This window comes from Bufo bufo, chromosome 2, assembly GCF_905171765.1.
Source record: "Bufo bufo chromosome 2, aBufBuf1.1, whole genome shotgun sequence".
NCBI lineage: Eukaryota > Metazoa > Chordata > Amphibia > Anura > Bufonidae > Bufo > Bufo bufo.
The window spans coordinates 636512537-636529176 of NC_053390.1; the positions used below are offsets into that span (position 1 = coordinate 636512537).

At 45.0% G+C, this 16640-nt stretch overlaps 1 protein-coding gene across 1 annotated transcript in view; it reads left to right on the forward strand.

The window, feature by feature from the left end:
* Positions 1-2134: 2134 nt before the first annotated feature.
* The window catches only part of ELMOD2 (ELMO domain containing 2), a 28743-nt gene continuing 14237 nt past the window's right edge, over positions 2135-16640 (forward strand). The window contains exons 1-5 of the mRNA XM_040418479.1: positions 2135-2254; positions 8718-8863; positions 9556-9584; positions 11898-11995; positions 12736-12865. Coding sequence (XP_040274413.1) covers positions 8719-8863; positions 9556-9584; positions 11898-11995; positions 12736-12865 — 402 coding nt within the window. The 5' untranslated portion in view covers positions 2135-2254; position 8718. The remainder of the gene's footprint in view (positions 2255-8717; positions 8864-9555; positions 9585-11897; positions 11996-12735; positions 12866-16640) is intronic.

A 16640-nucleotide genomic window follows, 5' to 3' on the forward strand; every position in this document is an offset into this window, starting at 1 on the left:
ATAGTCCCATGTAAAATACATCACTCCACCTGCCTTCAGCCCCTCCAGCATACAGTCCCATGTAAAATACATCACTCCACCTGCCTTCAGCCCTTCCAGCATACAGTCCCATGTAAAATACATCACTCCACCTGCCTTCAGCCCCTCCAGCATACAGTCCCATGTAAAATACATCACTCCACCTGCCTTCAGCCCTTCCAGCATACAGTCCCATGTAAAATACATCACTCCACCTGCCTTCAGCCCCTCAGAATACAGTCCCATGTAAAATACATCACTTCCCCTGCCTTCATCCCTTCCAGCATACAGTCCCATGTAAAATACATCACTCCACCTGCCTTCAGCCCCTCCAGCATACAGTCCCATGTAAAATACATTACTCCACCTGCCTTCAGCCCTTCCAGCATACAGTCCCATGTAAAATACATCACTCCACCTGCCTTCAGCCCCTCCAGCATACAGTCCCATGTAAAATACATCACTCCCCCTGCCTTCAGCCCCTCAGCATACAGTCCCATGTAAGATACATCACTCCCCCTGCCTTCAGCCCCTCAGAATACAGTCCCATGTAAAATACATCACTTCCCCTGCCTTCATCCCTTCCAGCATACAGTCCCATGTAAAATACATCACTCCACCTGCCTTCAGCCCCTCCAGCATACAGTCCCATGTAAAATACATTACTCCACCTGCCTTCAGCCCTTCCAGCATACAGTCCCATGTAAAATACATCACTCCACCTGCCTTCAGCCCCTCCAGCATACAGTCCCATGTAAAATACATCACTCCACCTGCCTTCAGCCCCTCAGAATACAGTCCCATGTAAAATACATCACTTCCCCTGCCTTCATCCCTTCCAGCATACAGTCCCATGTAAAATACATCACTCCACCTGCCTTCAGCCCCTCCAGCATACAGTCCCATGTAAAATACATCACTCCACCTGCCTTCAGCCCCTCCAGCATACAGTCCCATGTAAAATACATCGCTCCCCCTGCCTTCAGCCCCTCAGCATACAGTCCCATGTAAAATACATCGCTCCCCCTGCCTTCATCTCTTCCAGCATACAGTCCCATGTAAAATACATCGCTCCCCCTGCCTTCATCTCTTCCAGCATACAGTCCCATGTAAAATACATCACTCCCCCTGCCTTCATCCCTTCCAGCATACAGTCCCATGTAAAATACATCACTCCCCCCTGCCTTCAGCCCCTCCAGCCACACAGTCCCATGTAAAATACATCACTCCACCTGCCTTCATCCCTTCCAGCATACAGTCCCATGTAAAATACATCACTCCACCTGCCGTCAGCCCCTCCAGCATACAGTCCCATGTAAATTACATCACTCCCCTGCCTTCAGTCCCTCCAGCATACAGTCCCATGTAAATTACATCACTCCCCCCTGCCTTCAGCCCCTCCAGCATACAGTCCCATGTAAAATACATCACTCCACCTGCCTTCATCCCTTCCAGCATACAGTCCCATGTAAAATACATCACTCCACCTGCCTTCATCCCTTCCAGCATACAGTCCCATGTAAAATACATCACTCCCCCCTGCCTTCAGTCCCTCCAGCATACAGTCCCATGTAAAATACATCACTCCCCCTGCCTTCATCCCTTCCAGCATACAGTCCCATGTAAAATACATCACTCCACCTGCCTTCAGCCCCTCCAGCATACAGTCCCATGTAAAATACATCACTCCCCTCTACTTTCAGCCTCTCCAGCATACAGTCCCATGTAAAATACATCACTCCCCCTGCCTTCAGCCCCTCTAGCATACAGTCCCATGTAAAAATACCTCTAGCATACAGTCCCATGTAAAAATACATCACTCCACCTGCCTTCAGCCCCTCCAGCATACAGTCCTATGTAAAATACATCACTCCCCTCTACCTTCAGCCTCTCCAGCATACAGTCCCATGTAAATAATATCACCCCCCTCTCACATACAGTCTCCAGTATAAAGATCTTTCATCCTGCCTTCAGCCCCTGCAAAAAATACCCCTAAGTGAAAAATAAGAATGGTCCTTCTCCTCCACACAGCGACCCGCAGCCTCCTCTCCTCTCTCCAACAACCTACTCTCTGTAGAATCTCCTGCAAACCCTGTGGCCCCGCCCCACGGATGACGAGACTCCGCCTCTTCCTATGACGTCATACCTGCCAGGAGCAACTCCATTCTAGTCACTACCGTAACGATACGTTATACTTGCGGTTCCGCGACTGACTGGGAGTCTGCTCTTCCGCCAGGTGAGGGCCCGCTGAATAAATGGCCTGCCGTCTATTACAACGTCTGTGCAGTCTCTGGAGTCTCGTCATCCCCGACCTATGGTCTTCTGTTACTAGACGGGCAGCCAGCCTCCTACAGGACGTCATTCACACCGCCCGTTCACTTCTAGCAGGAAAGTTTTGCGTTTTGTTTCAGTTAAAGATAACTTTCCCCCTTCCTATGAGATTCTGCTCGAGGTGCTCAGTGTTTTTTACACGTCCCATTTGTAGTCTGTAAGGAAGTGGCACAATGTCCCCTGGTCACAGCATGGCAGCAGCAGTAGTGTAAGATACTTGTCTGTAATGATGATATAACGATATGGTGTCGCTGGCAGACTGATTGGTACATGCATCGCCCCCTCGGACAAGCGTATTGGTACATCTACACATTAGGCTGGGCTCACATCGCGTTTTTTCCCCCCAGCCGTTTATATAAAAAACCGTATACGTCAACGGATGCCTAAAGGTAGGTTCACATAGCGTTTTTTCCATCCGTTTAACATATAAAAAAACACGTATACGTTAACGGAGGCCTTACAGTGGCATCTGTTCACCATAAAGTTGTAAAAAAAAAGTTTTTATTTTTATTTTTTTACTGGTGTGCTTTGCTACGCTTTTGTAAACTTTTTTTTTTTTTTTACAATGTATACGTCAAATGGATGGCAAAAACGTGATGTAGTAGGGTTTTGGAGAGTGTCTGTGGGTATTTTTGCCCCTTCATCCAGAAGAACATTTGTGAGGTCAGACACTGATGCTGGACAAGGTGGTCTGGCTACAAATCTCCAGGGTAGTTTATCCCGATGGGGTTCAGTTCAGAGCTGTGTGCGGGCCAAACTCATCCATGCCGTCAGGGCTCGTGCACGTGTGCCGGCCTTGCCCGTTCTGCGGGCCGCGTATTGTGGTCCACAATGCACAGGCACCAACTGTGTGGCCCCCGCCTGAGGTTGCGGCCCGATTCACTTGAATGAGGTCTGCGATCCACATCCGAGGTCTGCACCACAAAGTAGCGCATGCTACGGAGGCGCGGACAGAGAACCCAGAGAAGCACTCTGTAGGGCTTCCGATCCGTGCCTCGGTTCTGCACTGCACCTCTAGGCCGGTGCCCGTATATTGTGGACCCGCTATTTGTGGGCATGGCTGGCCAACGGCACGAGCCCTCATGGACTGTAGTTCCCACAAGGTTGGAAGCATGCAATTGTCCAAAATGTTATGGTGTGCTAAAGCTTTAACGCTTTCAGTACCGGGCCACTTTTCACCTTAAGGCCTCATGCACACGACCGTTTTTTTTTTGCGGTCCGCAAAAACGGGTTCCGTTTTTCCGTGACCGTTTTTTCGTCCGTGAGTCTTCCTTGATTTTTGGAGGATCCACGGACATGAAAAAAAAGTAGTTTTGGTGTCCGCCTGGCCGTGCGGAGCCAAACGGATCTGTCCTGAATTACAATGCAAGTCAATGGGGACGGATCCGTTTGACGTTGACACAATATGGTGCAATTTCAAACTGATCCGTCCCCCATTGACTTTCAATGTAAAGTCAGGAGTTAATATACCATAGGATCGGAGTTTTCTCCAATCCGATGGTATATTTTAACTTGAAGCGTCCCCATCACCATGGGAACGCCTCTATGTTAGAATATACCATCGGATTTGAGTTACATCGTGAAACTCAGATCCGACAGTATATTCTAACACAGAGGCGTTCCCATGGTGATGGGGACGCTTCTAGTTAGAATATACTACGAACTGTGTACATGACTGCTGCCTGGCAGCACCCGATCTTTTACAGGGGGCTGTGATCAGCACAATTAACCCTTCAGGTGCCGCACCTGAAGGGGTTAATTGTGCGTATCATAGCCCCCTGTAAGAGATCAGGGGCTGCCAGGCAGCAGGGGGCAGACCCTCCTCCCTCCCCAGTTTGAATATCATTGGTGGCCAGTGTGCGGCCCCCCCCCTCTATTGTAATATCATTGGTGGCCAGTGTGCGGCCTCCGTCGGCCCCCCTCCCCCCCTCTATTGTAATATCATTTGTGGCCAGTGTGCGGCCTCCCCTCTTCGCTCTGGGGCTCCGATCGGTAACCATGGCAACCAGGACGCTACTGCAGGCCTGGTTGCCATGGTTACTTAGCAATATTAGAAGCATCATACTTACCTGCTGGCTGCTGCGCTGTCTGTGCTGTCTCTTACTGGTAAGTGACAGATCATTAAGGGCTCTTTCACACTTGCGTTCTTTTCTTCCGGCATAGAGTTCCGTCGTCGGGGCTCTATGCCGGAAAAATCCTGATCAGTTTTATCCTAATGCATTCTGAATGGAGTGAAATCCGTTCAGGATGCATCAGGATGTCTTCAGTTCCGGAACGGAACGTTTTTTGGCCGGAGAAAATACCGCAGCATGCTGCGCTTTTTGCTCCGGCCAAAAATCCGGAACACTTGCCGCAATGCCGGATCCGGAATTAATGCCCATTGAAAGGCATTGATCCGGATCCGGCCTTAAGCTAAACGTCGTTTCGGCGCATTGCCGGAGCCGACATTTAGCATTTTCTGAATGGTTACCATGACTGCCGGGACGCTAAAGTCCTGGCAGCCATGGTAAAGTGTAGCGGGGAGCGGGGGAGCAGCATACTTACCGTCCGTGCGGCTCCCGGGGCGCTTCAGAGTGACGTCAGGGTGCCCCAAGCGCATGGATCATGTGATCGCATTGGACACGTCATCCATGCGCATGGGGCGCTCTGACGTCATTCTGGAGCGCCCCGGGAGCCGCACGGACTGTAAGTATACCGCTCCCCACTACTACTATGGCAACCAGGACTTTAATAGCGTCCTTGGTGCCATAGTAACACTGAACGCATTTTGAAGACGGTTCCGTCTTCGAATGCTTTCAGTACACTTGCGTTTTTCCGGATCCGTAGTGTAATTCCGACAAGTGGAGTACACGCCGGATCCGGACAACGCAAGTGTGAAAGAGCCCTAAGCAATGCGCCGCAAAGACCTGTCATTTACCAGTAGGAGGAGCTCCCGGCCGAACACAGACAGCGCAGCAGCCAGCAGGTAAGTATGATGCTTCTAATATTGTTATATTGCTAAGTAACCATGGCAACCAGGCCTGCAGTAGCGTCCTGGTTGCCATGGTTACCGATCTGAGCCCCAGAGCGATTAAACTGGGACTCCGATCGGAATCTCCGCTGCCACCAATGATCGGGGGGGGGGGGAGGCCGCACACTGGACACCAATGATATTAATACAATAGAGGGGGGGGCCGCACACTGGCCACCAATGATATTACAATAGAGGGAGGGGGGGGGGCGTGGGAGGCCGCACACTGGCCACCAATGATATTACAATAGGGGGGGGGGGGCGCACACTGGCCACCAATGATATTCAAACTGGGGAGGGAGGGGGGTCTGCCCCCTGCTGCCTGGCAGCCCCTGATCTCTTATAGGGGGCTACGATATGCACAATTAACCCCTCAGGTGCAGCACCTGAGGGGTTAATTGTGCGGATGACAGCCCCCTGTAAGAGATCGGGTGCTGCCAGGCAGCAGGGGGCAGTTAAAAGCTTTTATGCAGACGGATCTTCGGATCCGTCTGTATGAAAGTAACCTACGGCCACGGATCACGGACGCGGATGCCAATCTTGTGTGCATCCGTGTTCTTTCACGGACCCATTGACTTGAATGGGTCCGTGAACCGTTGTCCGTCAAAAAAATAGGACAGGTCTTATTTTTTTGACGGACAGGAAACATGGATCACGGATGCGGCTGCAAAACTGTGCATTTTCCGATTTTTCCACGGACCCATTGAAAGTCAATGGGTCTGCGAAAAAAAACGGAAAACGGCACAACGGCCACGGATGCACACAACGGTCGTGTGCATGAGGCCTAAATCTTAGGCCGATTTTTGCAAATCTGACGTGTCACTTTTGTGGTAATAATTTTGGAACGCTTTTACTTATCCAAGTCATTCTGAGATAGTTTTCTCGTTACACATTGTACTTCATGACAGTGGTAAGTTTGAGTCGATATATTTCACCTTTATGTATAAAATAATCCAACATTTACCAAAAATTTTAAAAAATTCACAATTTTCAAAATTTGAATTTCTCTACTTTTAAGACCGATAGTAATACCGCATAACATGGTTATCAATCAACATTCCACATATGTCTGCTTTATGTTGGCATAAGGCTATATACACATGACCGTATATGTTTTGCGGTCCGCAAATTGCGGATCTGCAAAAAAAAAAACTGATGACCTGAGGGGGACAGCACACAGTGTGCTGTCCACATTTTTTGCAGACCCATTGAAATGAACGGATCCGCATCCTATCCGCAAAAAAAAAAACGGAACGGACGCAGAAACAAAATACGTTCGTGTGCATGAGGCCTAATTTTGTAAATATCATTTTATTTTTTTAGGACCTTAGAAGTTTAGAAGCTATTTTTCAAATTTTCAACAAAATTTCTAAAACCATTTTTTTAATCGCCAATTCGGATATAAAGTGATTTTGAGGGGCTTACGTAATGGAAACCTCCCATAAATGACCGCATTTTAGAAACTACACCCCTCAAATTATTCAAAACTGATGTTACAAACTTTGTTAACCCTTGAGGTGTTCCACAAGAATTAAAAGAAAAAATAGAAGTGAAATGTAAAAATTTCACTTTTTTGGTAGATTTTTTTTATGTTAATAAATTTTTTCTTGCAACACAGCAAGGGTTAACAGAAAAATAAACCTCAATATATATATATATTTCTCTAATTCTGCAGTTTACAGAAATACCTGATATGTGGCAGTAAACTGCTCTATGGGCACGTGGCAGTGGTCATTAGGAAAGGTACGCTATATGGATTTTGGAGGCAGATTTCGCTAGAATGGTTTTTAGGCAACATTTTGTATTTGAAGAGACGTACCTCTACAGTGGAAACCCTCAAAAAGTGACCCCATTTTTGAAACTGCACCCCTTACGGAATATATTGAGCACTTTAGACCCTTTAAGTGTTTTACGCTTTGACCCCCATGGCTGTAAAAATGAAAAGTTTCATTTCTTCCAATAAAATGTTGTTTTAGCCCCAAATATTTCATTTTCACAAGGGGCAACAGGAGAAAAAGCACCCCATAATTTGTTACCCATTTTCTCCTGAACCACGGCAACACCCCATATGTGGTGGTAAACTGCTGCGGGGGTACATGGCAGGCATATGGCTTTAGCAGCGCAGATTTTAATGGATTGGTTTACGGGTGCCATTGTTTTTTATTTTTTAAGTGATTGTCTTATGTGGGGGCCAATTTTTTGCGGGATGAGGTGACGGTTTGGTACCATTTTGGGGTACATAAGACTTTTTGATCGCTTGGTATTAAACTTTTTGTGAAGTGGCATAGTTTTTTTTAATATTTTTTTTTTTTACAGAATTCACATGAGGGGGCAGATGAGATGACGATCTGATTGGTACTATTTTGGGTTACATAAGACTTTTTGATCACTTGGTATTACACTTTTTTGTGAGGCGAGGTGGGAAAAAAAATAGCTTTTTTTATGTGTATATTTTTTTTTTTTTTTACGGTGTTCACCTGACGGGGTGGATCATGTAATATTTTTATAGAGCTGGTCGATACGGACGCGGTGATAACTTATATGTCTAGGGTTTTTTTTTTACTTTATTTTGTGAAAAGGATGCTTTTTTTTTATTTTATTTTTTTTCCTGTAATTTCAAATTTTTATTTTTTCAAAAAAACTTTCTTTTTTCACTTTATTTTTTGTCCCACTCTGGGACTTCAACTTTTGGGGGTCTGATCCTCTTTACAATGCATTGCAATACTGTATTGTAATGCATTGGCTGTTAGTGTATTGCCAGAGTAATACTCTTACAGCCTGCTTGCCTGTGAGATCCAGGGGGCTGGATCTCACAGGCTGTCGCGGAAGGCATCAGGCTGCCTTCCCTGCCATCGGGTCCCCATCACAGCAGCGCGGGGACCGGATGGCCACCCCACACCCGTCAGGATACCGGGTTGACTGCGGCAGTGCAAGGGTTAAGACGCATACAGCAGGGGTCCGGCTATCGGTGACTGCCGGACCCCTGCAGCTGATCAGGCAGGTGCAGCTCCCGCGCCCGCCCGATCAGAGCGCCGTAAGCTGTACGGCACTGGGATTTCTGTGATGGGAAAACGAATCAAGCCAGCAAAGGATGCAATATGAACAATCGCAATACATTAGTAAGTATTAACTTTCTCTATGTGATACATGGCATTTGGTGAAGTGAGACAACCTGTCCCTTTACAAATCTCCTAATCTTTTCGTTAACCTGTGAGCAGATTACAATATTTTACCATTCCATTCTTCGATGTGTAATTGTGTTAAGAATAGAGGGTTTTAGTTTTTTTACATGGATCATACGGCTCTCTCTTTTTAAACATGTTTTTGCACGTGTTCATTAATTTTTTCTTTATTTTAGGATGCTTCTCTCCATCTGGAAGTATCTGTACAACAATTACTTTAGATTTTGGCTGAAATGGTTTCTCAGGCAAGTTTATGGCAAATGTGAGCTGCAGAGGATTTGTGACGGTTCCAAGGATGGTGCTCGAAGGACGCATAGGATAGGTATACTCTTATATTGCTTTTTCTTTTTTTCATTATTTTACTGCTTTTTAATTTAAATGTTTTTTTTTTCCTGGGACTTTGATATTTCCCCTATTTTTTGGATATTGTCTGAATCCTGAGACCCCAGCCCAGCACCTTGCATACGCCTGTGGTTGTGCCTGGTTCTGTAGCCCGGCCTTGTTCCACAGATGGCAACTGGTGTCCTGCTCCAGATCAGATAACTCGATCTGAGAGAGATTTGATGTGACAACCCAGTAAATGATAAGCTCAGTCAGAAGTTGCTTCATAGTGAGATGTTCCATGTGGGGTCCATGTACTGTAATGGATCCCTGAGACTACTCTGGGCACTGTGACCATGGAAGTGAATGGTGCTGTGATCTCTGTGCAGCTTTTTTTGATTCAACATTGACTACAGGTATGCTGGAAAAAGGTACATGCTGAAGAAAAGTAGTCAGACTGCATGCCAAGCTATTCTATCAGGTACAGTGATGGACTCCATGATGGAAACTGAACAGCCCTCTTTATAGTCAGTATGGTCCTCGAGGAGCCATTGGTTTCCATCTTGTGACAGATCCTGCAGTGTTGCAACAACAGATATGAATGAAGCCTTAAAATGTCTCACACCGTGTTACTGCGTTTCAAGTTGGAACAGGTATAACAGTATGATGATGCAACTTTTTTTTGTATTTTAGAGTATTCTATGGAAAACTCAAAAAGTAAGGTAAGAGCAGCTTTCATCTGTTGGCTTTGTCAGCAATATGTATACATAATTCATCCATTTATATTGGAGGTGTCAGTAGAGAGTCTTTCTGATTTATAGGGTTAGGCCAGTTTAGAAAACCCATTTTCACGTGCCCTGTTAGTGAATTCTTAGTTAGACCTGCTTCAGATGAACATATTTTCCATCTGTTTGCTAAGGACTGTAGACAAACCCATTAAAGCCGATGGTTCAATTCACACGTCTGTTCTTCCGTCGGTCCATGCAGAGAAAGTTGCACCATATTCAGTTTTTTTTTATCCGTCTAATGGTCCTTAGGCTACTTTCACACTAGCGGCACAGACCTCTGGCAGGCTGTTCCGTCGGGTGAACAGCCTGATGGATCCATCCTGCCGCTAGTGAATGCGTTTCCTCGGACTGCCGCTCTGTCCCCATTGACTATAATGGGGCGGAGGCACGGCAAGAGGCTGCTGGAAAAAATGTCGGACGTGTCGTTTTATTCCGGCAGCCTCTCGCTGTGCGCTGCTGTACCTCCACTGGAACGCCGCCCTCATCTCCATTATAGTCAATAGGGACGGAGCGGCAGTCCGGGGGCACGCGGTCCCTAGCGGCAGAACGGATCCGACAGGCTGTTCACCCGACAGAACAGCCTCCAGGAGGTCCGTGCCGCTAGTGTGAAAGTAGCCTTACACACATGGATTTTGAGCTGGCGTTTTTTTTTTTTACCAGTAAAAAGACACCAGAATATACATTTTTTTACTGTGGTATTTGTGGCTTTTTTTTTTTTCTAAATGTGTGTCTCAACGATGCTTTTATTCACTTTAGTGAAAGGGTTGTAATAAGTCCTGGAAAAAAAATTGTGCGTTTTTGAAAAGTAGGCAGAAAGGCAAAAAAACACCACCCAATGAAAAAAACGACTATTCCATAGACTAGGAATGCCCAACCTGCGGCCCTCCAGCTGTTGTGAAAGTACAACTCCCATCATGCCCTGCTATAGGCTGTCCGGGCATGCTGGGAGTTGGCCCAGGTTGGGCATCCCTGCCATAGACTCTCAGCTAACATCTGGAATTGGAGTTTTTACTGCAGAAAAATGCACAAAAAAAACACATGACTGAAAACGCAAAAGTGCTGAAAAATTCCAGCAAAAACATCCTGGGACCTATTCATTTAAGTGTATGAGTGCACAAAAAAACGAGAGCCATATAGACTCACACAAACTGACAAACATCCATTTTTTGTGGACATAAGTCAGGGCAGCCGTCAGAACCAGTCCCTAACAAATAGTGTCCCCTCTTCGGGATCTTCGTCTCTTAGCCAGAGGGGAGAGCAGTTACAAGCAGCGTCTGTGACTCTGGAGGACCCTCATTACAAATATAACCTCTTGATTTGAATGGGAACTATCTACTGTAATGCGTTCTTTCCCCTGTTGAGGTGGCGCTGGGAGATTAAACATTTACTGCCAGATTTCCCAACAAATATTACTGGGGGTCCTAGCAGAGGCACGCTTTGTAATCAGCTTTTATTGTCAATGGATCCTTCTGGCAATTAGGAAATGTACAAAGCGGAGAACCCCTTCAATGTCATATTTTACAATTATTTATGTAAAGCTATGCATACACAGGAGGTAAAAGTCATGTGGGTCTCCTGCCTGTCCCCCAGCTTTGCATGTCGGGGTACAGAGCCATCTTAATATGCAAGATGGTATGAGATACGCTGCTGCAGGAAGTGTCTTTCCATCTCTCCATTGAAATAAACATGCATAGTGGGCACATGCTTATGGTGGAATTGGGGGAGATGGCTATGATATGTATAACTGGGTTTACAAATGGGTTGGGTGCAAGTGAGTAGTTCTGGGCCTGCTCTGGTAATAAGTAGTACCTGGAGGGCAAATGTCCAATATGGAGGTTGAGGTAACAGCAGAGGCGTTCAGAAATAAGAGGGTTGTCAACTAAACCATGTTTTAAATGCACTATGTATATTGCAATGCTTCTGTTATATTTATGGGAAAGTAGCATAAAAAGTCTTTAGAGCCCATTGAAGCTTCATATAGTGAGCAGACAGGTGCAGCACCGCAGGGTGAATCTATATGGCTTTATTCATTTCAGTATATAGTATGGATCTTTCAACAATGCATACTATATATTGAAATGAATAAAGCCATATAGGTTTTCCATGATGTGTAAGCGGCAATGCGGTGCTGCACCTGTCTGCTCACTATATGAAGCTTCAATGGGCTCTAAAGACTTTTAATGCTACTTTCTCATAAATATAACAGAAGCATTGCAATATACATGTACTGATCTTTCACTTTCCCAGGTGCTGAGACGTGCTGTAGACGTTGTTGAAAATGAAGTTGACAGATACGTAGCTGATATTGTACAAGAAAAGAAAATCAATGTGGAAAAAGATAAAAGGTTTGTAGCTGATACAGACAGTGTCCCTGTGCTGTGGGACAACTTTTCATATGTCATGGTGACATATCCTGAGTTTTGATCAGTGGGGGTCCAAGGAGTCCTGAGACCTCCACCAATCTGTAGAACAAGGAGAAGCGCTCACATTGCACACTGTCTCTCCTCTCTGTAGGGGACAGAATTGAGACAGACCCATAGTCTTTCTATTGGGTCAGTCTCGCTTCTATCTCCTGCAGTGAGGAGAGAGGCCGCTTTCACACGAGCGAGTTGTACACTCCGCACTCGGAGCATGAGTATAACACAGCTCCCGTCCTGAATTTATGACGCTATGTAACCCTTACAGTTCTGGAATGTATTGGATAACAGTGGCAGAATTATGTCACTGTTATCCAGTGACTCTAAGGGTTACTTAGCATCCTAAATCAATATAATGCTATGCAACCCCGGCAGTGCTAGGAGTTCATCATGTGAAAGCGGCCAGAGGGCAAGATATGAGTGCTTCTCTCTCCTCATTCTAATGATCAATGGGGGTCTCAGCACTCAGACCACCACTGCCCAAAACTTTTGATGTGTCACTATGACATATCAAACGTTTTCTCAAATTACAGGAATGTGGAATGCACGCGACCGTTCCAAGGGTTGTGTGCATGAGACCTAGGAATGAGATTCACCCTGCATTTTCTAGAAAGTGTGAAAACAATGATTTGGCTTTAGTAAAAATAAAATTAGCCTTTTTCTTTCAGGATTCAGATAAACCTAAGAATATGCGTATTACAGATCTCTGGGTATAAGAAGCTCTATTTGGCTGTGGAGAGTGTAAGGAAGCAGACATATGACTCCAACAATCCTCAGCATGAACAGCAACTAATGGAGGTGAGTAACCTCTCCTTGTTATCTTTCAGAACCAACCAGTATCTGCCATTACCCATCTAATTATACTTGTCCGAAAGGTTTGTGAATTCTTACTTTATGCGGATTTGTCTGTGAATCGCTTCTAAACTGTGACCTTATGATAAAGTCAAAGTTTCCTTCCATGACAATTACTTCATGAAGGATTGCTATGCAAGAACAATGGAACCAGTGACCAAGAGAACTTGGAACTTCTGGTGGAATACCAGACCACAGTACTCAATCATAATACTCATCTTCTCTAATAATATCATAATACACTTCAGAACTGAATTGGTCCCTAAAATTTTTTCTTGAATACCCCCCCCCCCCCCAACTTGTTACCACCCCTCTGTACCCTTACTGCAGACTGCTAGCAATTCATTCATAACTTCTAGTGGAAACAATAAAGGAATGGTACAACATACAGACATAAAATAGATGCTACGGAATTATTATTACATGGGGAATGCATGAAGCTATTAAAACAGGTGTGTCAGGAGTGGTGAAAAGGCCCTCTTTAAGGTGCACTACCCAAGGAGAGAGAGTACCCCTCAAAGTCTATAGCAGAAGAAATGCTGTCTATCCTCCTGCAGACACTCCAAGATCGTCTGCCTCCTAGCTGTAAACAGTGGGAGGAGGGAGATTCCACTCTGTTTACAGCTAACCTCGTGTCTGCAGGAGGATGAACAGACAGCATTTCTTCTGCTATAGACTTAAAGGCCCTTTACACGGGCCAACAATTGAGCAGAATATCTCTAACGAGCGTTACTAAGAACGGTCATTAGCGATGATGTGGCAGTGCAAATGCATCATAGATTACCCGATGATCGAGCAAAATGCTTGTTCTTTGAGTAATTGTTTCTTTTGTGGATCACAAAAAATCATTGTTTTCCGGTGGCAGACTGTGCTGTGTAAACACGATCTGCTGCCGGGAAACAACGAGTCAGTATGGAGAACAGTGATGGCATTAGTGATCACTCCACCCCATACTCTGGAAGAGATCGGTGTATTTACATGCACCAGTCTCCTCCGCTATCTATCAGCAGATTTGTCGGGAAGAAACTCTTCCTTTCCGACAATCTGCTAGATCATTGTCCCGTGTAAAGGGACCTTTACTGCTACAGAAAATACAGAGATGACGAGGATGAAATACAGATGTATTTGTGAGAAATTAAAGTAGTAGGAAAGATTATTCAACTTAAAGGGTTTCTGTCATGGGAAAAATCATTATGTAGCTGACTGACATTAGCGCTGTGCTAATGTCAGCAGTACATAACAGTATGTTTGTTAACTCCCTGCCTGCCGCCGTTTTCTTAAAAAACAGACTTGTAATATGCTAATGAAGCCTCTAGGTGCTATGAGGGCGTCTACTTGCCTTTTGCCTTTTGGCACGCCCAGGTCCACTTGATTGACGTCCTTCTCCGCATTGTCCTCATAATCCCGCGCCTGCGCCGTCCTGTTTAGTATTCGGCGCAGATGTTAAAACCCAACTATATTGCTACAGACAGAAAGCAAGCCAGGTGGACAAATCAGACCAATAATAATCACTAGCACCAATAGCCCTATGCCAGAAATGTGCCACATATATGTAAATATAACACTATCACAGATGGATGCCTCAAATATGTGCACAGTGGCAAAGTACTGCTAAACAAACTTAATTGTACACCTCAAAATAGACTTTTTAGGAACCCAATAGAGACCACTCTAGATAGTTCACTGATGGGGAATGCAATATAGCCCGCACAAAGTATGTATAGTGCAAAAAATATATTGTAAAGATATAAAAAGAGAGATAAAATTAGGGCAAAACATGAAAGGAAAAAATAATCACCCACCATGGGCAAATCACCCACGTGTCCATAGATAATGGCACATATAGGGGTAGGCTGATGTAAATTGATAAATATCTAAGCTCTAAAAAGAGACTTGCTAATCTCACTGAAATCTCAGAGACCCAGGCTATTGAAGCTGTAATTCTTATTTTGGCCATCAAGTGGCAGGCCAACATAATAAATGAACAATTCTGTACCAATATGGATATATAATAAACATAATGGTAAAGAATAAAAAAAAAATACAGCGTTTTGTAGCCTCAAACACACGCTACAAAACCATAAAAAAGTTAAAAAAAATATTTAAAAAAAATGAAAAAATATATAAGTTTAAAGCACCCCCCTTTCTGTACAATAAAAAAATAAATACATAAATAACAAAAAATATAAAAATCATCGGCATCACCGCGTCTGAAAATGCCCAATATCTTTCCAATACGGCAAATGGTGTAACGGAAAAAAGGGTCAAAATGGACGATTTGCCATTTTTACATCGCTTCTCTTACCCCAAAAAAGTAATAAAATGTGATAAAAAGTCATACACACTCCAAAATGGCATCAATACAAACTACAGATTGTCCCACAAAAAATGAGCCCCCACACAGCTCAGTAGACATAACTATAGAAAAGTTATGGGGGTCAGAATATGGTGATGTAAAAGAAATAAATATATATTTTAAAAGTTAAAATTAATTTTTTAGACTATTTAGACATAAAAAAAACTATACATATGTGGTATCCTTGTAATCGTACTGACCCAGAGAATGAAGGGCACCAGGCAGTTTTGCTTCAGAGGGAAAGCCGTAGGGACAAAAGCCATAAAACGGTGGAGGAATCGCGTTTTTTTCCCAATCCCACCCATTTGGATTTTTTTCCCGCTTCCCACCACATTAGCAGTGACCTTCACAGCATCCTGCCCCCTTAACAGTAACCTCCACAGCAGCCCACCCTTTTAACAGAGACTGCCCCTTTATTAGTGACCTCCCCAGTCTCCTGTCTCAAGTGATTCCCACAGCACACCGTCCCCTTAACAGTGGCCTCTACAGCAATCTGCCCCTTAACACTGACCTCCATAGCGGACCATCCCCTTAACTGTGACCTCCACAGCAGCCTGCCCCTAGGGTGGCCAGAGGTCCGGTTTTAGGCCAGACAGTCCGGCTTTCAGACTCCCTGTCCTCCGTCCGGCACAGGGCCTGGGCAGACACAGGGATGTCCTTTTGAACAGCTCACTCTCAGACAGCAGCACTGCTCTGTCTGAGCGTGAGCTGCAGGAAGAAAGTCACGATCCCTCTCACCCCTGCAGCTGATAGAAGTTGATTTTTACCTTCATTTTTTCAATCCCTCTAGGCTGCGAAGTGGGAGGGAACGTGGCCTAACATGATTGGGGCGTGGCTTAGTGGGACCTGGGGGCAGGGGTTTTAAGTTCATCTTTTGAGGGTGACCTGAATGGCCATCCTACTTGCCCCCTGGACTGTGACCTCCACAGCGCCCTGCCCTTTTAAAGCTGACCTGCAGCAGTGAAGAAAAATGGCTGGGTTGTTATGGAAACCTGGTGTAAAACTGTGTGCATGTGGAGACTAAGGACCTGCGAGCTTCTATTGGCTGATAAGGGACATGTGACCGTCTGTATGGCAGTTGGGATATGAAGAGAAAGACCTGCAGGCTTCTATTGGCTAATGTAGGTCATGTGATGTGCCATATTTTCATTTTTGGGGAATATCTCAGGAACGGTACATGCTAGAGAGCTGAGACCCAGTCGAAAACCTTACCGGACACCTGCTGTACCTGTGCGCCAAATTTTGTGATTGTAAATGTGACGGTGCGGATTCCTTTTGCGGACATACACACACACACACACACACACACACACACACACACTTAGCTTTATATATTAGATTATTCATAAAAATTTATACAACTCA